Source organism: Pipistrellus kuhlii, unplaced genomic scaffold (assembly GCF_014108245.1).
Source record: "Pipistrellus kuhlii isolate mPipKuh1 unplaced genomic scaffold, mPipKuh1.p scaffold_m20_p_21, whole genome shotgun sequence".
In the NCBI taxonomy this organism is placed as follows: Eukaryota; Metazoa; Chordata; class Mammalia; order Chiroptera; family Vespertilionidae; genus Pipistrellus; species Pipistrellus kuhlii.
Window position 1 is genome coordinate 10,914,004 of NW_023425520.1, and position 24,173 is coordinate 10,938,176.

At 48.5% G+C, this 24,173-nt stretch overlaps 2 protein-coding genes and 1 long non-coding RNA gene across 7 annotated transcripts in view; 1 reads left to right on the top strand and 2 right to left on the bottom strand.

The window, feature by feature from the left end:
- Positions 1-1,269: 1,269 nt before the first annotated feature.
- Positions 1,270-5,711, bottom strand: LOC123652871. Its single transcript, XM_045585793.1, has 3 exons — positions 5,680-5,711; positions 2,837-3,521; positions 1,270-2,800 (listed from the first exon to the last, which is right to left on the bottom strand). Exons 1-3 carry the CDS (start codon positions 5,709-5,711, stop codon positions 2,528-2,530), a joined length of 990 nt encoding a protein of 329 aa, XP_045441749.1. The 3' UTR covers positions 1,270-2,527.
- Positions 5,712-6,285: 574 nt separating this feature from the next.
- Positions 6,286-23,791, top strand: LOC123652864. Its single transcript, XR_006742403.1, has 3 exons — positions 6,286-6,419; positions 14,959-14,965; positions 23,781-23,791. It is a non-coding gene; the product is annotated as an uncharacterized LOC123652864 (long non-coding RNA).
- Positions 9,082-24,173, bottom strand: part of RNF130 (ring finger protein 130) — a 111,316-nt gene continuing 96,224 nt past the window's right edge. For 2 of the 5 annotated variants that reach the window (XM_036450238.2, XM_036450236.2), the window contains one exon: positions 23,283-23,336. In XM_036450238.2, the coding sequence (XP_036306131.1) occupies positions 23,332-23,336 (5 nt within the window). In that variant the 3' untranslated portion in view covers positions 23,283-23,331. Of the gene's footprint in view, positions 9,676-23,282; positions 23,337-24,173 lie in introns of those variants that run through there. The other 3 variants (XM_045585784.1, XM_036450237.2, XM_045585783.1) reach the window with 3 other exon arrangements.

The window sequence follows — 24,173 nt, forward strand, 5'->3', positions numbered from 1 at the left end:
CCTTTTCTTAAAGTTCCCATTCCAGCTATTAAATTCAGGAAAATGGTTGTTTCCTAACAACCACTTCTATGTAGGTGTTCCATCCTTACCCAATGGGTCTGACCCCTGCACTCCCATCAGTACATTTAAAATAACCGGGACTTCTGAAATGTTGGCTGCCACTCCGCGCTTCTCAGTGAAGCGGTAGACTTCCCCCTTCAGACATGTGGAGTTCCGAGCGGTGTAGATGCTGGGATAACGGGGTCAGGCCTGGCCCGGAGGCAGCCTGAGGACCGAGTGGCCAGACCTCCCTCTGGCCCACGCAGCCCCTCCCCTGGCAGGTGCTAGGATGTCGCAGGCCTACATACCGGGCTTTTGTGGTGAGGCGTGATGTGTATGCTTTGACTGTAAAATTGCCAGAGTGGGGCTGTGTGTGTGCATTTTAATAATTGAAGTAATTGTGATAACCAAAAACTAAAATTATAGGGAAAATATTCCAATGATTGTACCTTGTTGTTTGAGGAACTGTTTGGCTCTCCCCTTCCTTCATGAATTGTAGTTTTTCCTATGTTATAATAAAGCAACATTTTTTTCTGGGAAAAAAAAAATCAGGTTGCCTTTTTATAGCTGCGTTGTAAGAATTATCTGTGTATTTGAGTATTTTATGACCCTTATCTGAGAGATGATAAAACCAAGGCCAGACAGATGGAATCCTGCCAAGCTCACCTTGGGCGTGGCAGAGGCGGCACTCACGTGCAGGCTGCCTGGCCCCTCTCTGCTGTCTGCGTGGACGTCGCAGCAGATCCAGGAGGCTGCAGAGAAAGAAGCGGATGCCGTGGGAACACCCTCAGGACTCTGAATCCGTCTCAGGTGAAGCCGAGCGCAGCGGCCGAGGTGGAACCCAGGCTGCCCTGACCGCGAGCACATTCCACGTCTGTGACCACGGTGGCCAGTTTGGTGGTGACCACGTGCCTCCCAGCAAGCAGTCAGGGAGAAGGAATTGCCGTCCTGGCCTGGGCTACCTCCTGGGGAATTAGATCAGCTCTACTGCTCACAGGGCTGCCACCTACCTGTGCCTGAGCCGGAAGTTCATCTGGAGCCAGCAAAGGCAGCAACGTGCCCGTATCCGTGTCCAAGGACCGGCCCGGCCACACCGCTGAGACACAGCCCCCTGCAGTGAGCTCCTGTGAGCCACTGGCTGCAGCCCCTTTCGCTAAGCCAGTTTGGGTTGGGGTTTCTGTAAGTCTCCTCATTGACACGGGTTACCACCAACAGTATTACCACAGAGCAGCTTTTTCAATATGTTTTTATTGAAATGGTTATATTAGCAAATCCCACATACAGGTATACACTATTGGCATGTAGACATATACCACACAATTTCACTACGTAGTTATACTTACATCAACCATATGGACCAGGAGCTGTGCTGTCCAGAGCCTTTTAAAGGGCTTGTCCGACCTGGTGCCAAGAAAGCAGCTCACAGTCCGCTCGCAGGTGTTTGTGCGTCCCAGGCAAGGTGACTCCTCCCACGGCGAGTCCCCAAAGTAAGCCAATGACCAGTTTGGCCTCTTGGATCTTCAATGCGTGTTCTGGCACAAGCTAGCCAATGGTGGGTTAAAATTCAAGCGTCTCGTTTTTCTTTCGTCACTCAAGGTAGCAGCTAAGCCATGTGCCACATTTAGGTACATGCCAGCCTCCCCCGCCCACATCACCTGCGTTGTAAATAGTCTGCCATCCTCTGGACGCTGGGCGCAGCCAGCAGGAACCCAGAGGAAAAGCAGCTCTCGAATGACCCCAGTGTGAAAGGGCAACTAGACCACAGGATGAGTACAAAGCTACGGAGGGTCAGAAACAATGGAGACACATGTGGCCCAGGGTGTGACCAGGACTGCTGTGCTAGGAGCCGGTGTTCCCTGGACCCCGAACAGCATTTCCCAGCATGGCGTCCGCTCCCGTCTGTTTCCTTCGAGTCACTGCCTCTCGGCTTAGCCCTGCTTCCCACTCTCAGCCAAGACACCAGGATCTGGCCCAGCACTGGCCCGGGCACCGCTCCCCGGCGGGTCAGCAGCGAGGCCTGGGCACTGTGAAGGGGCACAGCGGCCTCTGCTTCTCTCCAGGACGGGCACCAGGGAGGGAGCTGAGGCCCTGGTGACCTGGTCCATGGGGCTTGTTGGCGGGCACCGGGTGGCCAGCTCTGCGCTGGGGAGCGCTTACCCAAGGAAAAAGGTGGCCTGGACATTGCTGCCGCCACCCTCGCCCACGTTTTGTCTTTACAAACATCTCGGCCTGGTTCCTCCCAGTGGCTAGAAAAGCCGTTAATGCCGCACAGTGTAAATACACCTGGCCGTAGGTGAGGATGAAGAGTAATTCTGAACGCGAGTTAGAGTTTACGTGTGTTGGGTGAAATTTGTAAAAATAGCTCAGAACAATCATCTGTAACTCGATAGTTGCCAGTAGCTGTGGAGAGTTCTGAGAGTGGTCACTGCAGAGGGCCAGGGGCCATGACTGGCACCCCACGAGGACACAGGGAACTGCTCCGGCCCCGTTAAAGCAGACCAGCCGGCGCTGTCCCCGGGGAAGGGCCCGCAGCGGAGAGCAGGCCCTCCCCGCTCAGCTTCCCGGGAGCCGGTGTGCTCCGTGACGGCACTTCCTGCTGGGCTGGGCCCACGCTGGGCTCTGCACCAGCGTCTGTGCCAGGCCCGGTGCCTCTGAGAGGCCAGTCCTTCCAGGCTGCCAGCCAGGCCTTGCCAGCCAGCCTAACATGTCCCTGGGCACACCGCCTGTCCGTGGGCACACCGCCTGTCCCCGGGCACACCGCCTGTCTTGGGGCACACTGCCTGCCCTGGCATACCACCTGTCCCCGGGCACACCGCCTGTCTCTGGGCACACCGCCTGTCTTGGGGCACACCGCCTGTCTCTGGGCACACTGCCTGTCTCCAGGCACACCGCCTGCCCTGGCACACCACCTGTCTCCGGGCACACCGCCTGTCTCCGGACACACCGCCTGTCCCCGGGCACACCGCCTGTCTCTGGGCACACCGCCTGTCTTGGGGCACACTGCCTGTCTCCAGGCACACCGCCTGCCCTGGCACACCACCTGTCTCCGGGCACACCGCCTGTCTCGGGGCACACCGCCTGTCTCCGGGCACACCGCCTGTCTCCGGGCACACCGCCTGTCTCGGGGCACACCGCCTGTCTCGGGGCACACCGCCTGTCCCCGGGCACACCGCCTGTCTCTGGGCACACCGCCTGTCTTGGGGCACACTGCCTGTCTCCAGGCACACCGCCTGCCCTGGCACACCACCTGTCTCCGGGCACACCGCCTGTCTCGGGGCACACCGCCTGTCTCCGTGCACACCGCCTGTCTCCGGGCACACCGCCTGTCTCCGGGCACACCGCCTGTCTTGGGGCACACCGCCTGTCTCTGGGCACACCGCCTGTCTCCGGGCACACTGGCTATCTCCAGCACACAGCTGAGGAGAGCCCACGGGAGTACAGTACGCCCAGCACCGAGGTTTGGCACTTCAGGGCACTGAGACCTGAAAGTTTAACTCAGGTTGTATGAATTTCAGAGCGTTGATGTTTTTCATTTGTCATAAAGTATCTTCCTTTTTCCCCAAGTCAGGGCCAAGAAAAGGGAAACCGGTGTGAGCTCCGGTGAATGCAAGAGGGAAAACCCCGGGTCAGCCCAAGCTGTCCAGCACCCCGAGGCGCCCCCGGCTGCAATGCTCCGACCGCTTGCCCAGGCCTTCGGAGGGTGAGGGGGCCTGAGCCACGGCAGCGGCGGCCTCTGCAGGGGACACGTTAGGACAGAGGCAGGCAGGACCCCGCACACGTCTCCGTCTGGGTTCAGTAACTTCTCGGCTGCTGCCTAAGCTGCACAAGGCGCCTTCCAGTCCTGCTGACAGGAGTGCACCACGTCCGGGCATCACAGGAACCCCTCACTCACAGGAACCCCTCACTCACAGGAACCCCTCACTCACAGGGACGCCTCACTCACAGGAACCCCCCACTCACAGGAACCCCCCACTCACAGGGACGCCTCACTCACAGGAACCCCTCACTCACAGGAACCCCCCACTCACAGGAACCCCTCACTCACAGGAACCCCTCACTCACAGGAACCCCCCACTCACAGGAACCCCTCACTCACAGGGACGCCTCACTCACAGGGACGCATCACTCACAGGAACCCCTCACTCACAGGAACCCCTCACTCACAGGAACGCCTCACTCACAGGAACCCCTCACTCACAGGAACCCCTCACTCACAGGAACCCCTCACTCACAGGAACAACTCACTCACAGGAACAACTCACTCACGCTCCTCCTCGGTGCAGTGGCTTTGGGACAATTTACCAACGAAGCAAAGGAAAAGGCGAAACTGGACGCAGCATCGTCACAAGCGCTCTCAGCAGGGGTCCTGCCTGCACACTGTGGTGTCCGTTTCGCCCGCTCTCCTGGTGGCCTGGGACCCCGTGCTGTTCCAGGCCGTGGGTGAGGCCGTGGACGGGACCACACTCGGTGCTTTGTCAGCAGCTCCTGCCTGCCCTCAGTCGGCCTCATGCCTGGCTCCGTGTCACTGGGCAACCCGAGCCCTACGCTGGCTTCCAGCATCTTCTGGAATAAGGAGACACAGCCGGCCGGGAGACACTCCCTGTGGGATTCTAACTCCAGGGTGTGCGTGTGGGAAGGAGAGTGCATGTGTCTGTGTACATACTCTGTGCGTGTGCATGTGCATGTGCGTGTGTATGTGTGTGTGTGTGTGTGTGTGTGTGTGTGTGTGAGAGAGAGAGAGAGAGAGAGAGAGAGAGAGAGAGAGAGAGAGGGAAGAAGAGGGAGCAGAAGAGGGAGAGAGAGGCAGAAGAAGAGGGATAGGGAGTGGGAGAGGGAGAGGGAGCAGGAGAAGGAGAGGGAGAGGCAGAGGGAGAGGGAGGGGCAGAGGGAGAGGGAACAGAGAGGGAGAGGAAGAGGGAGAGGGAGAGGGAGAGGGAGAGGGAGAGGGAGAGGGAGGGGGAGAGGAAGAGGGAGCAGGAGAGGGAGAGGGAAAGGTGGGTGGGGGAGGAGAGGCGGGTGGTACAGGCTGTGCATTTAAACCAGCTCCCAGGTGTCTGATGCGCAGAGGGGCCTCGCCCTGACCCCTCTTCCTTCCCCAAATCTCTGGGGAGACCCAGCACTGGTCTCCGTGCTGCCAAGGACCGATGTCCTGCCGGCGCCCACAGCGCTCTCCCCGGATCCCGCCAGCCCTCCCAGCCACCACTGCAGCCACCTCGGCCGCCTTTCCCCCTCCACGTCAGACCCCGGCCGCTTCCTGCACAGGCAGGCCCCCAGGCACGCAGTGCTGCCAGCCCACCCAGCCAGCTTGCTCTGAAGAGATTAGGCCCTCCCTACAGCAAAGCTTCCTGCCCCGCATCCGACACCCACAAGCCCAAGGAGACACGGCATATAACACATCTTCCTTCTTCCCCAGGGCAGAGCGAAGAAACAGGAAAATGGCGTGAGCGAGGGAGAAGAGCGAGGGAAAACCCCAGGGAAGCCCTGTTGCCATCGCAAGCTCCCCGCTTGCCGTCCCTGGGTGCTGCATTTTGAGGTGCCGCCTGTCCTCTCCACGCTGCACCCGCCCCTGTGTGTGCCCTGGGCAACCCCTCTTCAGGACGCACCCTCATCTCATCTGTCTCGAAGCCCAGTGGCTGTTACTGTGCCCGTGTCCTAGGACCGCAAATCTCCATCGTCGCTGGGCTCACCTGAACTCCGAGTCTGTGATTGGCACACAGTGAGAACGAAATCACGGCCTGAGGACAGAATCAGCCTATAACCTGCCCCTTCCTCCCGAGTCCCAGCCTGGACACCGGTGTTTGGGGCCATGACATGTGCGAGCAGGTGACCTGCCTCCTGGCTTGCCTACAGCAGAAACACTGCACAAATAACAAAGGGCAACGCAGGGCAACCTTTTGGTTTTTCTTCCGTTAAAAGCAGTGCTTTTGCTTTGTTTTGGTTTTGTTAATCCTCACCCGAGGAAATTTTTCCAATTGATCCTTTTTAGAGAGAGTGGGAGGGGGGAAGAGGGGGAGGGGGAGAAAGATAAATGTCTACGTAAGAGAGACTCATCAATCGGTTGCCTTCTGCATCTGCTCTGACAGTGGTTGGGGATGGACCCTGCAACCCAGGTACGTGTCCTTGACCGGGAATCAAACTTGTGACCCTTCTGCGGGCAGGGTGATGCTCTAACCATTGGACAACACCACCAGGGCCAGTTAAAACCGGTTTTGTTTAACATGTAGATCGAGGAAGAATTGGCCGTGAGGGGTAATAAAATATGAGAAGAACTTTTGAAGCCCATAGGAAACATAAAGTTAGTGATATTTAACCACCTTATTTTGTTTAAACCCTTTGTGACTCCACTTCTTTTTAAGCTCTCACTGGAGGATGTTATTGATGTGAGAGAGAGAAATGTGGATTGCCTCCCACACTCCTGTATGTGCCCCAACTAGGGATCAAACCCACAACCTAGGTATGCGCCCTAACTGGGAGTTGGACCACAACCTTCTGGTACATGGGGCAATGCTCCAACCATTGAGCACCTGGCCAGGCACAACCACATCTTTGGAAGCCAGGCTGTGGCAGGCAAGAGGCTGGTGGGTGCCTCCTGGGCGCTCTCTGAGCCAGGCCTGAGGAGGGGCAGGGGCTCCATGCCTTTCTTAAAAAGTGGGGCTCACCGGACTACAAGGTACTGCTGACCCCCGGTGGTAGACTGGTGTTCCCCTGAGGGGGCAGCCGCCTGCGGCCCTGGGCGGACATGCTGCCTGCCAGCACCACCCACTGCCCCGCCCCGCCCCGGGCCCCCAGCCTGGGCTCGCTTGTGGCCAGCCGGTGCCCCCTCTCCTCTGAGCCTGAAGTAACGGGAAAGGAGGGCGGGAAAGGAGGGCTCCGGGGAGTTCTTCCCCTAGCAAGTTAAACATCACCGAATTGTAGGCATTTGCATTTTAACTGCCCCAACCCAATTCCTGCCCTCCCATCTCAGCCACATGCACCTGGGTCTGCTGCCAGCGGAGGCCACTGCAGGGACGGAGGCCTGCGGTGAAGTCAGTGTTCTGTCCCCTCTCTCTTCAAATTGTCCCCCCACTGCACCCCCAAACGATCAGAGGTCATACACTCCCCATAACATCTGCAGTGCTGCGAGGCCTGCACCAGCGAGACCTCTCTGCATGCCAACCGCATGCGCCTGGCCACCAGCTCCTGACCACCCAGCTCCTGGCCACCAGCTCCTGGCCACCCAGCTCCTGGCCACCAGCTCCTGGCCACCCAGCTCCTGGCCACCAGCTCCTGGCCACCCAGCTCCTGGCCACCCGGCTCCGAGCTGAGCTTCTCAGGGGAGGCTGCCCCTGCGGAGTTGCGTTCTCACGAAGCTCCGGCCCAGCAGCCCTCCTGCCTGCCCCGCCCTGCCCGCCCCGCCAAGCCCCCCGGTGGCTGGAGGAGGTTTCGCTCAGCTCAGCAAAGAGGCCGCTGTTGGAGAGATGGATTGATTGGTCAATGGTGCCACCCTCCCTCCGCCAGAAGCACACGGCCTGCGGAGAAGCCTCTGCCCGGGTGGCGGGCGCCCGGAGCTGGAGGGAGAGCAGCTCGCTGCCCAGAGGAGAGGGAGTAGCTGGGCCTGGAGCAGGGGCCGCAGGGCGCTCCCTGTGAGAAACTCCCCGCTATTCGGCAGGAAACGTATGCCCTCGTGTCACCAGAAATTCAAACATGGTATCAAGAAGTGGGTTCTCAGGGCCTGAATTTAAATCTCTTCCCAGGAATGTGACTGCTTTTGGGAGGCGGCACAGGCGGAAGAAAACCTGCGCTGGAGCCAGTTCTGGGCCAGAGAAGCGGCAGCGCAGGGAGCCCACCAAACCCAAGTCTGGGCCTCCGTCCTCGCCAGCCAGCGGCAGACCTGCCTACGAACAGGGCTTCTTGAAACTGCTTTTTATAAAAAATATTTTTATAGTGCAACGACTATAACTAGGAAACAAGCAAAAGCCCTTGGGTAAAGGGGAAAGAAAAACCTGCCAAGACCTTAAACTCCGCACTGTTCCAGCCTCAACCTTCGAAAACCAAACGCTGCTGGTGGCGCCGAGGCTGCAGGGCTCGGTGCGGGTTTGTTCGGGGCCTCACTGTGTCCGAGGCATCTTACACAAACCGGAGGCGGTGCGCGCGGAAAGGGCGGCGTCCCCAGCCGTCTCAGGGCCCGCGGCCCGCGGGAAGAGCCGCCCGGGGCGGGCGGTGTGCTGCTGGTCTCACTCCGGCGTGCGATGGGGGCGGGCTGTCACCACGAAAGAGGCTGAACCGGTGTGCCCTTGAGCGAGAAGGATGTCTAGAATTGGTTTCGTAAATTTGCTCATCATGATTCCGTGTTGGGATTACTCTTATAATGCATGTTTCTTGTGATGTTAACTTGATGCCTCCCAGGTGTGTAGGAAGAGCACGTGTCCCCGATCTGTGCTGCACGGCCCACCATGTCTTCTTCTGGAAGCTTCGCCTTCATGCTGCCGCCAAGGCTGGTGGAGAGCTCTGGGCTGGACCGGTGAAGGAGGACGCGAGGCGCCCATCCCGTGTCTGCCAGCGGGGGGCGATGCGATCTAAGCACGGCCACGCAGAACCCTTCTGATTTGACACCCACTGGCTGTCATGCTCAGATAATTGCCAGGCTGGCCTTCTGGGTGCCAACCTCTCCCCCCCTCCCTCCCACACACCTACTGCCAAGCAAATAAGTCACAGGCCTTGGGGACAGAGCCTTCAGGGCTCGGGGATCACATCAGCACGTGACACCTTAGGCCACATGTGTCAAACACAAGGCCCGCGGGCCAAATCCGTCCTGCCAGGCCTTGCAATGTGGCCCGCACCGCGCTGTCATCACTGCACTCCGCTGCGTTTCCATCACAATGACAGTTTATGACTGTTCAGTAAACCATTCGCGGCCCGCGATTTAGGCTGGATTTTAGATTTGGGCCCCTTCTCTGATTGAGTTCGACACCCCTACCTTAGGCCATGCTGTGACGACGGGGACGCCTGTGTGTCCCGCACAGCCTGCCTGCTGCCCGTGGCGACGCTCCGGGCGGTCAGTCTCAGAAGAGAGAACCTTCAGAAAGAGGCCTTTTGACAGGAAGTAGATTAAGAGACGGGAGGAGACAGAGTGGGCCATGCAGCAGCAACTCGTGCCCACGTGGGTGAGAAGCGCGCAGTGGGCGTCGCGAGGAGCACAAGGTATTTAAAAATGCCAGCATCGCCCCGCCCAGAGCGCGTGGCTGCTCAGACTCGTTTACGACGCACCGTTCTCCGGGGCCGACTCTTCTGCAAACAGCCGGGCTTGTCGGGCCCGTGGTCTGCGGCCAGCGGGGGGCGGCTTTGGGTGCCACCAGGTCACCTGGGAAATAGGCTGTTCTCAAAGCCTCACCAGGGGGTCTTTGCCATCCAACCCGGAGCCCCAACCTGAGCTTGGAAAGCACCGCCGTTCTTCCAAAACAGACGCTGACAGAAGAATACAAAACAAGGAAGGTGATCATGTATCAAATCACAGAAGAGGTGACCCCAACGGCCCCTTTTTAAAAAATCAGGTTTTGTTCTCATCATACATGTCCAAAGAAGGTTCAAGTGTGGAGAATTCGCTCTCATACACCAGGCTCCGAGGGGACAGAGAGCTTCGATGAAAGAAGTGGCCACCTGGAGAAGGAACAAGAAGCACAGACTTACTAGGTCATCAGGCCTCTACTCCCCCTTCCCACAGGGCTTGGAGGAAAGAAGGTGAATTACCTTCAAAGCATCACATTTCCTCAAATATGTGTCTTTATTTTGGGTTCTTACCGTGAGAAAAATGCAAAGAGTTCAGGCATCCCTCAATTTAGTAAGCAACATTAAACATGCCAATTCCAGCGTTTGGGTCCCCAAAGACGAGCCCCTGAGCTCTTCAGAGCAAAAGCTGCCTGGTGCGCTTACCCAGCCTCCACTCGCAAACTTGAAGACTGTGTCCGAGGACCCGCAACCACGTGGGAAATTCCGTGTCTCCTGTCCGCGCCCGTGGTGGGGCACAGAGCCGCTTCACCAGCGGGCAGGCCGAGGTTGTGACCCTGAGGCCCTGATAGTGCCCTACAAGTTTTTATTTATATTAAAGTCACACCTTAAAATGTTCAGGCAGCTCCTCCCTTATGTGCTATGACCAGTAATCTGCGACCCCCTTCCTCAGAGACAGCTCCTGCTGATTTGTGGCATACTTCCTTCCTGGTCTCTAACTAGCATGTTTCCAGCCTTAGACTTTACCTGCTGAACCCCACTGTGGAGGACTCCCCATCTACCCCTTTACACAGCCAATTGGTTTCTGGCAATTTTCATGTGCTTACGTACCAATCATCTATTGTATATTTTGTGAAGCATTTTGTTAAAATCTTTTACCCATTTAAAAAAATGGGTTGTCTATTATTGAGTTGCAAGAGTTTTTTTTTGTTTTTTTTAAAGAAATTTTGGACACAGGTCCTCTGTCAGACATACATGTTTTGCAAACATTTTCTCCCAGTTTGTGGCTTGCCTTTTTATTTTCTTTGAAGAGCAAAAGTTTGAAATTTTAGTAAAATCTGATTTATTGTTTTTTCTTTCTAGAGTGGATGCTTTTGTAGCAGAATAAAGAAATCTTTGCATACCCCAAGGCCATTAAGATTTTTATCCTATGTGTTCATCTATAACTTTTTTTTTTTATAGTTTTAGTTCTTACATTTAGATAAACCATGCATTTTTGTATATGGTGAGAAGTAAAGATTGAAGTTCATCTTTCTGCCTGTGGATAGGTCCAATAGTTTCAGCATCATTTGTTTAAAGAATTAGCCTTTCCCCAGTGAATTGCCTTAAGACCTTAGTTGAAAATCTATTGCTTTTAGAGGTATGGGTTTTACTGGGCACTATTTTGTTCCAGCAATCTGTTAGCCTATCTTTACTACAACTTTTTAAAAAAATTCTTTATTGATTAAAGCATCACATATTTGTTTACTACAGCTTTAACTATTAAAGTTATCCATCTTGTCATTAGTTTCCTAAACATACTTAAAGTTATTATATTTTAAAGTCCATGTCAGATATTTGCAATATTTATATTTCTTGTGGATCTATTTCAATTCTTTGTTTTTCCTCCTTTTTGGTCATTTGGTTTTCTGTTATACCTGTGTTTTTGTTGTTAATCCTTACCTGAGGATATTTTCCCATTGATTTTAGATAGAGTAGAAGAGAGGGAAGAAGAGACATTGATTGGTTGTCTCCCACACAGGTGCCAGGAATCCAATGTGCAACCAGGTATGTGCCCTTGACTGGGAATTGAAACCAAGACCTTTCAGTGCACTGGCTGAGGATCTAATCATTGAATATAGAGGCCAGGGCCAAAGTTATGATATTATTGAACATTCCCTGTGCTGTATATTATATCCTGTGATATTACTTTGTAACTGGAAGTTTGTACCTTTTTCACCCTTTCCCCACCCACTCCTCTGGCAACCATCAGTTTGGTCTTTGTATCTATAATTCTGTTTGTCCATTTGTTTTCTTAGATTCAACATATAAGTGAGACCATATGGTATTTGCCTCTTGAGTTATTTCATTTAACATAATATATGTTAGGTCCATCCATGCTATCACAAATGGCAAGATTTCATTATTTTTTATTGCTGAATAATATTCCATTGTAACCTATATAATAAAAGCCTAATATGCAAATCAACTGAATGGCGGAACAACTGGTGGAACAATCAGTTGCTATGATGTGTGCTGACCACCAGAGGGCAACGCTCAACATAGGAGCTGCCTCTAGCTTGCAGGCCACAGGCCAGCCAAGGCGGGTTCCAGTGGGGCCCCTGATTGTCCTGCTGGTTGCCCTGCAGAGGGAGGGGATTGGTGGTGGTGGTGGTGGGGGTTGGGGCCAGCAAGTAGGTGGCACCAGGCTGGCCAAGGTGAGTACCAGCTTGGGTCGCCTGGTCTCCCTGCTGGTTGGCCCACAGATTGGCCCTGATTGCCGTCCAGGCCGAGGGACCCTACCCTAATATGCAAGGAGACTGAACAGTAGAACAACTGAACAACCAGTCACTATGACATGTGCTGATCACCAGTGGGCATGCACAGAACATGATGGGCATTGGCCACAGCGGGATGGTGGAGCAGGTGAGCGGGGCACCACACCAAGGGGGTCACCAGTCTCTGTACATCATCAGTTTTGGTAGTTATATGGCTTTCATAGAAATTATGAAGATTTTTAAATAACTGAAATGTCCATTAATTTAGAATTGATTCAATATAAAATGCATTTATTGATATTAAAGAGAAGAGTGCAGACAGATCTATATGCACTGATGTAGAAAAATCTCTAAATATTGTGGAAGAAAAATATTATGATCCACATATTATTATTATTATTATTATTTTGGATAATCTATTGTTTCTAATATTCTTGGTCTCAAATTTATTAAGTACTTGTTTTCCAATTCATTTCTAGCAAAGATAAATGGAAGCCTGTCTATGCCTCGGGGGAATTGCTGATGTAGATGCCAAATGGGAAAAGAACTGTGTAGAGTTTTGAGTCATTGAGGAGAAAGTGTCAGGTTAAGATGAAGACAGGAAACATTTACAAAAGCATAGGTCTTCCCTACTGACAAATGTAACCGTCAGAGAATCTGTGACAGTATTGGGGAAACCCTTTCCTGAGATTTCTGATCTTCAAAGATGTAGTTTTCTTCTGGGATGCTACATTTAATTCCTAGAACACCCTATGCTGTCCTGGCTGGGTGGCTCAGCTGGAGCATCGATCTGTACACCGAAAGGTTGCGGATTCCATCCCAAGCCAGGGCATGCACAGGAGGCAGCCGATGATGCTTCCTTCTCACATCCATGTTCCTATTGCCTCCTTACTCTCCCCCTCCTCCCCTCCCTTCCCCCACCCCGCCTCGATAGGGGGAAGGATACACAGTAAGAATAGGATCACAGTTGTTTAATGATTGTTCACCTTACTAACTTACAGACCCTGGGAAACTGGAGGATGTGTTTTGAGGGGCTGTAAAAAAAAAAAAAAAAAAAAAAAAAAAAAAAAGGGAGATTTGAAGATGGCAGCATAGGTAAATGCCTGCACTTGCTGACTCCCACAACCATATCACAATTACAACTAAAATACAGAACAACCATCATCCAGAACCACTGGAAATCTGGCTGGATGGAAGTCCTACGACTAGAGAAGTAAAGAAGTACACTGAGACTCGCAGGAGGTGCAGAGGCCCGGGACAGGTTGGTCAGGCACCCACGTGCACCTTTTTTTAATCAGTGGGGCGATTGTCTCTGCAGAGGCTGCCCAGAGGAGCAAGGGGTCCCAGCCCCACACCAGAACCCCAGCCCAGGGTCCCAGAGCTGGGAAGAGAAGTCCCTATAGGCAGTAAGAACTATGGGCTGTAAAAACCAGGACGGATTGGGGCTCAGTGACACAGAGGCTGCTGGAGACCCAGCTGCTCCTCTTAAAAGGCCAGCACCATGAACTGAACTTACAAGGTCCCACTTCCTCTGAGCTCCAGCACCAGGGCGGGGCAGACACATACGAGGAGGAAGCGGATTGTCTGGCATCAGGGCAGGGACATGAGGGCAGCTTCCTCTCAGACGGAGATGCTCACAGGGATCATTGTTTCTATGCTGGGACCTCCCGGGTTGCAGAGCTAACTGGCAGCCATTTATGTTTGCTCCACCCGGGTGATTCCCTAGGACAGTGGTCAGCAAACTCATTAGTCAACAGAGCCAAGTATCAATAGGACAACGATTGAAATTTCTTTTGAGAGCCAATTTTTTTTTTAAACTTAAACTTCTAATGCCACTTCTTCAAAATAGACTCGCCCAGGCCATGGTATTTTGTGGAAGATACACTCAAGGGGCCAAAGTGCTGCATGTGGCTCGCAAGCCGCAGTTTCCCTAAGACCTTGCCTCATCCAATCTACAACCACACTCAAGCTGTGTGTAGTGGCTTTTGCATATGAATGGCCTGTCCTTGCTCTGGCTAAAATCTGTCAAACAAGGGCTGGGTCAATAAAAGGCCCAACACCTAGCACCTGTACCAGCCTGCCTCGCTTCACATCTGGGCCTCATCTGGGCACTTCCAAACGTGATACAAAGAGGAGGAATCTGTAGATCTTTCTGTAGCTCCTTCTGGGTGGTCTCAGGCAGTGGCTACTTTTCACCTCTCTGGTGACCCAAGTGCCAGTGTACCTAGTGGCCAGTGTGAGACCATCCCAGATTACAATTAGACACATATCCATAAGACACACTCAAGGATCAGATTCAATGAGCACCAAAGCCCCACTGAAGCAAGACCTGCTCCATAGGGGTGTCTCCTGCACAGCAGTCCTTCTGCTGTCGTTAGAGATGGTCCTCACAGCCAACTGGCCCGGAGGTCAATTCCTCCCAGTGACGGTGGCATGAGGACATGACTGATGTCCCAGAGGAAGTTGCAGTCGCTGTACTTGTCAGCCTTTCATTGTGATTTGAGAGTTTTAAAAAAGTAACTGGGGCGTTTTACTTTTTGCCTTTATAAACTGCCCCAAATCCCTAGGATGTAACCCCCTATTACAGTTTGTTAAGTATGTGACCAAAAGCAAGGTGCTGGAAATGCATTTTTCTGGGTTTGAAGAGCAAGAAGTCGCTCGTGTCTTTGAATTTTGAATGACTCCTCTCTGTCCATGAGCCTGGGCCATTCCTATCGTCATGTGTGGTGTGCTCTGGTCACAGGAGAGCCTCCGGGAGGGAGGGAGGTGTCGGTTGGCTGCTGCCAGGACCCCCTGCCTCTGCCTCTGCCTGGAGAAGAAGGGCCGGGAGGGGAGGAGGAAAATGGGGGCTCTGACCCCGGTGGAGGAAACTCCTGCCCCTGAGCGGTTAGGTAAGACCAACTGACATTTTCTTCAAAAGGAACTTTTATGAAAAACTTTAAAGAACACCGGAATGAAGGAACTGTGTAACTTTTACAGATTTGCTAGACTTCTGGTTTTCAAAGCCTCCTCAGAGACTGCCAGGCTGCTGCTCCAACACAGCTCGCACTCCTGGGCATCTTCTCACTGGCTTTCCCTCACCCTCACCCCCAGGCTGAGCGCGGCTCTGATGCTGCCGGCTCCTCTGTTTGGACCTGCTTTTTAGGCTCCTCAGTGAGGAAAACGCTCTCCAGCAACATCTCGAGCTTCGCCCTTTGGTGGTTCTGCTGCTCTCCTGTCCCAGGGCTTCTGCCCAGAGGTCGCTTTACCTATGGGTGTTGAGAATCTTCTTCTTGTCACTGACACAACTGTGCCAGCCCTATTTCTTGCCCGTGGGCTTGTCTGTTAGGTAGCTCTGAGCTACAATGTTCTAAACCAGCTCCACGTCCTGCTTTCTTTTGTGTCTCCGTTCTTTTAATTCCAGGAGCCAATCTGCACCTACTTCACTCCTAAAATCCCTGGGCCTCCGCGTGGAAAGCCATGCTCTGTGAATGTTATAAAACTCTTAGAAGTTTTGTGATCTTCAATTACATAATCATTTCCTAGATATGTCACTTAAAATACAAACCAAAGAAAAATTAAAAACTTGGAGGCGGGCCCAAGATGGGGGTGTAGGAGGATGCTGAGCTCAACCCTCCCAAGAACACACAGACCGCACCCCTCTATTTAGAGCAATTCCTGCTGAGAGGCGCGCGAGGGCCAGTTGAACAGCTTCTGTCCAACAAGTGAGGCGGACCTCCTACAGCAGGCTGGGCGCCTCACGAGTGCAGGGCTGCTGCGAGGAGTCTCCAGCCCCCCCACCCCCGGGGGCTAGCTCCAGCAGGAGTGCGTGCACGGGGCCCCGCAGCTGGGGACCGATCCAGTGCGCATGACAGGATGCACACACATGTGGGGCTCCCCAGCCCAGAGAGTACCTCGCACAGGCTGTCCCGTGGAGAAAGTGCAGAGCAAGTAGGGCGTGCGATGGCAACAGACAAAGCAACGGGGCACGCCACATGCACACGGGGCAGCCGCCTGATCAGAGGAGCGAGGAGGCACACACCAGGCTGCCCAACCCGGAACCCACTCATTTTGGCCACACAGCACACCAGGTACCCACATGCACCCACCCTGCCTAGGAACAGCCTACTCAAACCATCTGGCACACAGTCTATATAGAGACCACATTGGCAAAATTGGGAGAGAGAGCTATTTCATCAAACCCTTAGGAACAAAAACAGAAAGTCAAACGAAAAATGGGAGACAGAACAACATCCCTCAAATGAATAAACAAAAATAACTGGAGAAAAACACTAATTAAACAGAGATAACTACTATGCCCAATAAAGAGCTCAACTTCAACAAAGAGCCAATCATAGATGAAAAAAACAGTAACTGAAATGAAGAACATATCAGAAGGAATTAGAAAAGGGGCAGAAGTATAGTTGAAGAAATAATGGCTGAAAACTTTCCTAATCTGGGCAGGAAACAGACATCCAGGTTCACGAAGCACAGAGAGTTCCAAACAAGATGAACCCAAAGAGGCTCACATGAAGACATTCTGTTATTAAAATGGCAAAAGTTAAAGATAAAAAAACACACAACCAATTTTGAAGGCAGCAAGAAGGAAACAAGTCACATACAAGGGAAATCCCATAAGGCTATTATCAGCTGATTTCTGAGCAGCAACTGTGCAGGCCACAGGGAGTGACAGGAAATATTTAAAGTGCTGAAAGAAAGGAACCTACAATCTAGAATATTCTATGGCAAAGTTATCACTCAGAACTGAAGAAGAAAGTGTTTCCCAGATAAGCAAAAACTAACAAACTGCATCACAATTAAACTGGCTTTCCAAGAAATGTGAAACTATCTTCTTTATGCAGAAAAGGTCATAACCAGAAATAAGTATAAGAAAAAAACCTCAATGGTAAAGGCAAATATATAACAAGCACAGTAAATCAACCACTTACAAAGCTAATATGAAGGTTAAAAGACAAAAGTAGCAACATTAACTATAACTAAATAGTCAAGGGATACACAAAACAAAAATATATATTAATAGAATATGTATCAGCTTAAAATAGACTGTTGTATATATGTATAACTATATATATAGATGTATATGTATGAACCTCATGGTAACCACAAACCAAAAACCTACAAAAAATATAGAGGAACCAAACAAAACATTAAAGAATATCTGCAAATCAAAAGGAAAGGAATTAAGAGAAGAAAGAAACAGAGAACAAAACAGCCAAAAAAATTAACAAAATAAGCACATACCTATCAATTATTACTAATTTTTAAAATAGATTTTTCAGAAAGGAAGGGAGAGAGGAGAGAGAGAGAGAGAGAGAGAGAGAGAGAGAAACATTAATGATGAGAGTTATCAATCAGTCGCCTCCTGCACGCCCCCTACTGGGAATTGAGCTGGCAACTCAGGCATGTGCCCTGACCGGGAATCGAACAGTGACGTCTTAGTTCATAGTTTGACTCTCAACTACTGAGCCACAATGGCCTGGCTCAATTATTGTTTTAAATGTAAATGCTCCAATCAAAAGAATGAATGGATAAATGAACAAGACTCTTCTACACGCTGCTTCTAAGAGATTCACTTTATAAAACAAAACAAAACACTTAGACTGAAAGTGAAGGGGCAGAAAAAATAGTCCATGCAGGAAGAAATAAAAGTAAGCTGGGGTAGCAATACACATATCAGGCAAAACAGACTTCAAATCAAAGAATGTAAAAAGAGCCTGGCTGGCATGACTCAGTGGTTGAGCATCAACCTATGAACCAGGAGGTCACAGTTTGAATCCCAGTCAGGGCACATGCCCAGGTTGTGGGCTCGATCCCGTCATGAGACGAGCAGGAGGCAGCAGATCCATGATTCTCTCTTATCACTGATGTTTTTATCTCTCTCTCCCTCTCTCTTCTTCTTTGAAATCAATAAAAATATATTAAAAAGAAAGACAAAAGAATATTACATAGCCGAAACCAGTTTGGCTTAATAGATAGAGCGTCGGCTTGGGGACTGAAGGGTCCCGGGTTTGATTCCAGTCAAGGGCATGTACCTTGGTTGCAGGCACATCCCCAGTGGGGTGTGTGCAAGAGGCAGCTGATCGACGACTCTCTCTCATCGATGTTTCTAACTCTCTATCTCTTCCTCTCTGTACAAAATCAATAAAATATATTAAAAAAGAATATTACATAATTATAAAGGAGTTAACCCAAAAAGAGGATATAACAATTATAAATATATATACACCCAACATAAGTGCAAGTATATATGGACATAAAGGCAGAAATTAACAGTAATACAATAGTTGGAGAATTTGATACTCCACATACATCAATGGATAGATCATCCACACAAAAAATTAACAAGGGATAATGGTTTTAAATGCCACATTTGACTAGACAGACTTAATAGATATTCAAGGAACATTTCATCCCCAACTGCAGATTACACATTTTTCTCAAATGCACATAGAACATTTTCTAGGATAGATCACATATATATGCCATTAAAAAGAAAAAAGAGAAAGAGCTCAAATAAATACAATTAGAAATGAAAGAAGAGGGATTACAATCAACATCGCAGAAATAAATGATCATTAAAGAACACTGAACAATTATATGCCAACAAATTGGACAACTGAAATGGATACATTTCTAACAACATACAACCTTCGAAGACTAAATCAGAAACAAACAGAAAATCTGAACACACCAAATACTAGCAATGAACTTGAAACAATAAGAACTACCAAAAACAAAAGCCAGCACCTGTTGGCTTCACAGGTGAATTCCACCCAAAATTTAAAGAATTAATACCTATCCTTCTCAAACTATTCAAAAAAATTGATAAGGCAGGCTTCTATACTCCTTCTACAAGAACAGCATTAACCTGATACCAAAATCAGGTAAAAAATAGAGAATTACAGGCCCAGATCTCCGATGAACATAGATGTAAAAATTCTCAACAAAATACTAGCAAACCCAACTCAACATACATTAAAAAGCCTTTACATGATGATCAAGTGGGGTTTATATCAGGAATGCAAGGGCAGTTCAATATCCACAAAACAATTAATGTGATACATCACATCAAGAAAACCAACGATAAAAATCATATGAAAAAGTATTTAACAAAATTTAACATTAATCTCTGATAAAAGTTCTAAAATAAATAGGTACAGAAGGGATTTACCTAAAATGATAAGGGCCAATCCCACAACTAACATCATACTCAGTGGTGAAAACTGAAAGCTTTTCCTCTGAGATCAGGAACAAGACAAGGATGCCAACTCATACCACTCTTATTCAGTACAGTACTGGAAGTGCTAGCCACAGCAATCAGACAAGATAAGAAAAAGAAAGCCATCTAAAATGGAAAGGAAGAAGTAAAACTGTCATTATTCGCAGATGACATGAAACTATGTATAGAAACCCTAAAGAATCCACCAAAAAATTAACAGAAGAAATGAAGTCAGTAGAGTAGCATGATACAAAACTAATATACAGAAATATGTCATACAAATAATGAATGATCATCAGAAGAAATTACAAAAACAATTTCATCATTTACAATTGCATCTAAAGAATAAAATAATAGGAATAAATTTAATGGAGGTGGAAGATCTGTACTCTGAAAACTGTAAGATGCTAAAGAAAGAAAATAAAGAGGAAATAATAAATGGAAAATATACGGTGCTCATGGACTATAAGGATTAATATTGTTAAAATGACCACCTAGCAGGCTACAGATTCCAATGTAATCCCTTCAAAATACCAATGGCATTTTAAGTTAACAGAAGTATAACAAATGATCCTAAAATTTATAAGGAATCACAAAAGACCACAAATAGCTAAGCAATCTTGAGAAAGTAGAACAAAGTTGGAGATATCAGGCTCCCTGATTTCAAACTACTACAAAGCTATAATAATCAAAATAATATGGTCGTGGCACAAAAACAGAGCCCAGATATAAATGCTTGCCTATAAGATCAATTAATTGAAGACAAAGGGGGCAGGAATATACTATGGAGAAATGACGGTCTCTTCTACTAGTGGTGCTGGGGAAACTGTACAGACATGTGCAAGGAAATAAAATAATATTGGACCACTGTCTAGTATCATATACAAAAGTAAACTCTAAATGAATTAAAAGACTTAAATGTAAGACCTGAAACCATAAAACTCCTAGAAGGAAACAGGTAATAAACTATTTGACATCGATATTAGAATTATCTTTATGAATATGTCCCCTTGAGCAAGGGAAATAAAAGCAAACATAAATAAATGGGATTTTATAAAATTAAAAAGTTCCTGCACAGCGAAGGAAACCATCAATAAAACAAAAGGACAACCTACTGAATGGGAATATATTTGCCAATAATATATATATCTGCTAAGGGGTCAATATCCAAAATATGTAAGGAACTCATACAACTTACCACTAAAAAACAAACAAACAATCTAAGTAAAAAATGGGCAGAGTAACCTGAATAGACATTTCTCTAAAGAAGCATACATATGGCTGAGAGATAAGCAAAAAGATGCTCAACATCATTAATCATCAAAGGAAATGCAAATCAAAACCACAATGAGGAATCACCTCACACCGTCACAATGGCTACCATCAATAAGTCAACAAAGAAGCACTGGTGAGGCTGTGGAGAAAAGGGAAACCTCATGCATGCCTGGTGGGACTGCAAAATGGTGCAGCACTAGGGTAAATAGTATAAAGGTTCCTCACAAAACTAAAAATAGGACTACCATATGACCCAGCAACCCCACTTCTGGATATTTATCTGAAGAAAACAAAAATACTATTGTAATTTGAAAAAACATGCAGCACTATGTTCACTGCAGAATTATTTACAATAGCCAAGATACGGAAGCAACCAGGTGTTCATTGATAGAGGAATGAAGAGGATATGGTATATATACACAATGGAAAATTAATCAGCAATTAAAGAATGAAAATTTGCTATTTGAGACAACATAGATGGACCTAGTAGGTATTATGCAAAATGAAATAAGAGAGAGATAAACACTGCATTTCACTGATAAGTGGATTTTTTAAAAAAGCATAACAAATAAAACAAAAACAGATTCAGAAACAAAGAATAAACTTATGGTTGTCAGAGGGGATGGGTGAAAAAGGTGAAGGGGAATACAGTCAACAATGGTGATAAGTTAGCATGGTGACAGATAGTTACTATACTTAGTATGATGAGCAGTGTAAGGCATATAAATGTCAAATAACTACATCTGAAACTAATAGAATACAAATAGTTAACTATCTATGTACTCGTGGCCTGGTGCACACATTTGTGCACATTGAAAGGAAATTAGAAGAAATATTTTAATATCGCTATTCGCCCTTTCTCTATAATAGAAGTGTCAACCAAATTCATGATCAACAATGACAGATGGAAACACACACCTGTGATTGGTGCCAGCAAGAGCTTTATATGTATTGCGCATACGCAAGTCGACTTAGCCTTTTATAGCTATAGAATAAAAACTTGATTAATTAGACCTGCTTTCTGATATAGCTAAACTTTTTCCAGCCCAGTGAAAGCACCCCAACTACTCTTTCAGGTAATTGTCAGCAACACAGCAGTAAATATCAACATGAAGCAGATTATTATTGTAGATCTCGCAGGGAGATCAAAGGATAAATCAATAAAAAATCAATTAAAAAAATATATACACTAGAGATCTGGTGCATGAAATTCATGCACAGATAAGAGTCCCTAGGCCTGGCCAGTGATCAGGGCTGATCTGTGGGGTGACTGATGGTTGGTTGAAGGGCTCCCACTGGCACCTGCCTTGGCTAGCTTGGCACTGCCCGCTTGCTGGCCTCACCCCCCACTGCCACCTGTCAGGACCTGTGGACTGTGGGCAGCTCCTGGTTTGAGCGTCTGCCCCCTGGTGGTCAGTGAGCATCATAGCAACTGGTTGTGCCGCCATTCAGTCGATTTGCATATTAGGTTTTTATTAATAGGATTAAAAGGCCACATACTGTATAATTGTATTTATAGAAAATGTCCACAGTAGGTAAATCTAGAGACAGAATGTGAATTAGTGAGAGGTTACTGTTAATGGGTATAGGATTTCATTTTTGAGTGATGAAAATGCTACATAGTTAGACAGTTTGATGGTTGTACAACCTTCTGAGTATACTAAAAACCCCTGAAATGACTTACCCTTTAAAATGGTGAATTTTATGGTATGTGGATTACAGCTAAAAGAAAAAAATATTCAACCCAGCCTACCAATTTGAGCGTGACTACTGAAAGAACCTACTACCAACGGGAACATGTTGCATCCTCAGGTATGCTGAGGTGGAAGGCTGAGAACTCAGTGCTCAAAATGTCACACATATGACCCCAGCCGGTGTGGCTCAGTGGTAGAGCATTGGCCTGTGCACTGAAGGGTCACCAGTTGGGGCGTGTGCAGGAGGCAGCCACATCAACGTCTCTCTCTCACAATGATGTTTCTCTCTCTCCCCTCCCTCCCTTCCACTCTCTCCAAAAACACCAATGGAAAAAATATCCTCAGGTGAGACATAGACTGGTAATTCTTCAAGCTCATATGATTCAATATAACAAATATTTCAACATTTTCCTCATCAATAAAGCAAAAATATTCCAATTATATATGTAAAATTGCTTTCATCCAACTTTTTAGAATTTGCTATATTTAAAATGCTGTAAAAACTAGATTTAAAAAAGTCAGACAGACTTATTAATCAGTGTGAATTTTGGAGATTTTTTCTTACACTCAACCCTTCATCCCACAAGTATTTATTGAGCACCTACTATGTGCAAAGCACTCCGCTAGGTCGGTGGATAGTGGCAGGCGATGCACTGTCTTGTCCCTGCCCTGGAGCTGCCGCTGTGGCTGGAGGGATATCAACCACAAACAAGGGAACAAGCTGTGATTGGAGAGTGAATGGTGACATTGAAGAGCCCCGAAGGCATTACCACACCCAGGTGCCCAGGCTGGGATCTGTTTGGGCACAGAGGAGCCGACATGAAAACGCCAACAGAGAGAGGGACACGGCTCCTCCAGGGGGAGTCACAAGCACATTCTGTCTCTGAAGCAGAAATCTGGGCACGTGATCCCCAATCTGCCTTCCAAACACAAGTGGGCAATTAACACGCAACAGCACAGCCTTTTCATTTTATTATTTATTTATTTTAATACAAAGCTTTGGCATTAGCAATTTATGAAAAAATAAAATGTACTAAAAATAAATGCTTGTGTGGCATGATTGGTAAATGATGCACAAAAATAGGTTCTTTTTTCCCTTCAAGGCAATCAGTCAGAAAGCAGTTTGTTCTTCTTTAAAACCATTCTACCCTAGGGGATAAAAGGAAAAGAGACAGGTCAAGCATTAGGTACAGGGTAGTTGTCAGTTTTAAAATAACAGAGAAAGGGATCTTGACTGGCAGTGGCCTCGGGCAGCCCCGCTATTTCCCAAGCCTACTGGGAAGCCAGTCAGCCGTCAGCATTTCCCTGAACTCAGCAGCTTCACCCATGGTCACCTGAGTGTTAGTTCCCAAAGAAATGCGGGGACGTGCAGGCTAGCAGCTTCTTGTTTAAAAGGCGGGGACAACTCCACACTGAATGTTTCCTGGTTTGAATGCACACTCACACTGAGAGTTCTGCAATCTGTCGCTGTAGTTCTTAAAACATACTCCTCCTTTTTCCTCAAACACGAATGCCATTATTTATTCTGAAATAATATTTAAAGAGCACAGATGCCTAGTGATGTATGGCTCCTAGAGGAACTCCCCAGATCAGGGGTGTGTGTGCCTTCATCAGGTGTCTGAGGGGTCTCAGGCTCTTTGCTGCTCCCTCACTGCCCTCAGCTGGTGCTGCCTGACTGAGGCCGGCCTATGGGCTGCCCTCCTTTCGAACCCTGCGGGTCTGGTTCACCTCCAGTTCCCACATCAGGTCCCCAGCTCTGTTCTCTCTCCTCTTTGCTGAGTTCCATGTCCATACATCAAACCATGACCTGTGTTACCATACAATTTGCTAACATTTCTTGATTTCATCTCCTCCCTTATCACCCTGACTTCCTCATTCAATTTTGCATTTTTACCTCACTGATCTTACTGCCTCCAGTCTACCACACTGGAGCAACTTCTAGCCACCAGGAGTTACTTTTTGCTGAAAAGCCTTACACATTACCCA

What these genes read in the sequence shown, in the direction of transcription:
- LOC123652871 (XM_045585793.1), bottom strand. Translation starts at nt 5,711, where the DNA reads ATGGAGATTTGCGGTCCTAGGACACGGGCACA. An exon ending in GGTCCTAGGACACGGGCACA is followed by an intron (nt 3,522 to 5,679) that starts GTAACAGCCACT and finishes TTAAACTTTCAG; the next exon opens with GTCTCAGTGCCCTGAAGTGC. An exon ending in GGCGGTGTGCCCGGGGACAG is followed by an intron (nt 2,801 to 2,836) that starts GTGGTATGCCAG and finishes GCCCCAAGACAG; the next exon opens with GCGGTGTGCCCGGGGACAGG.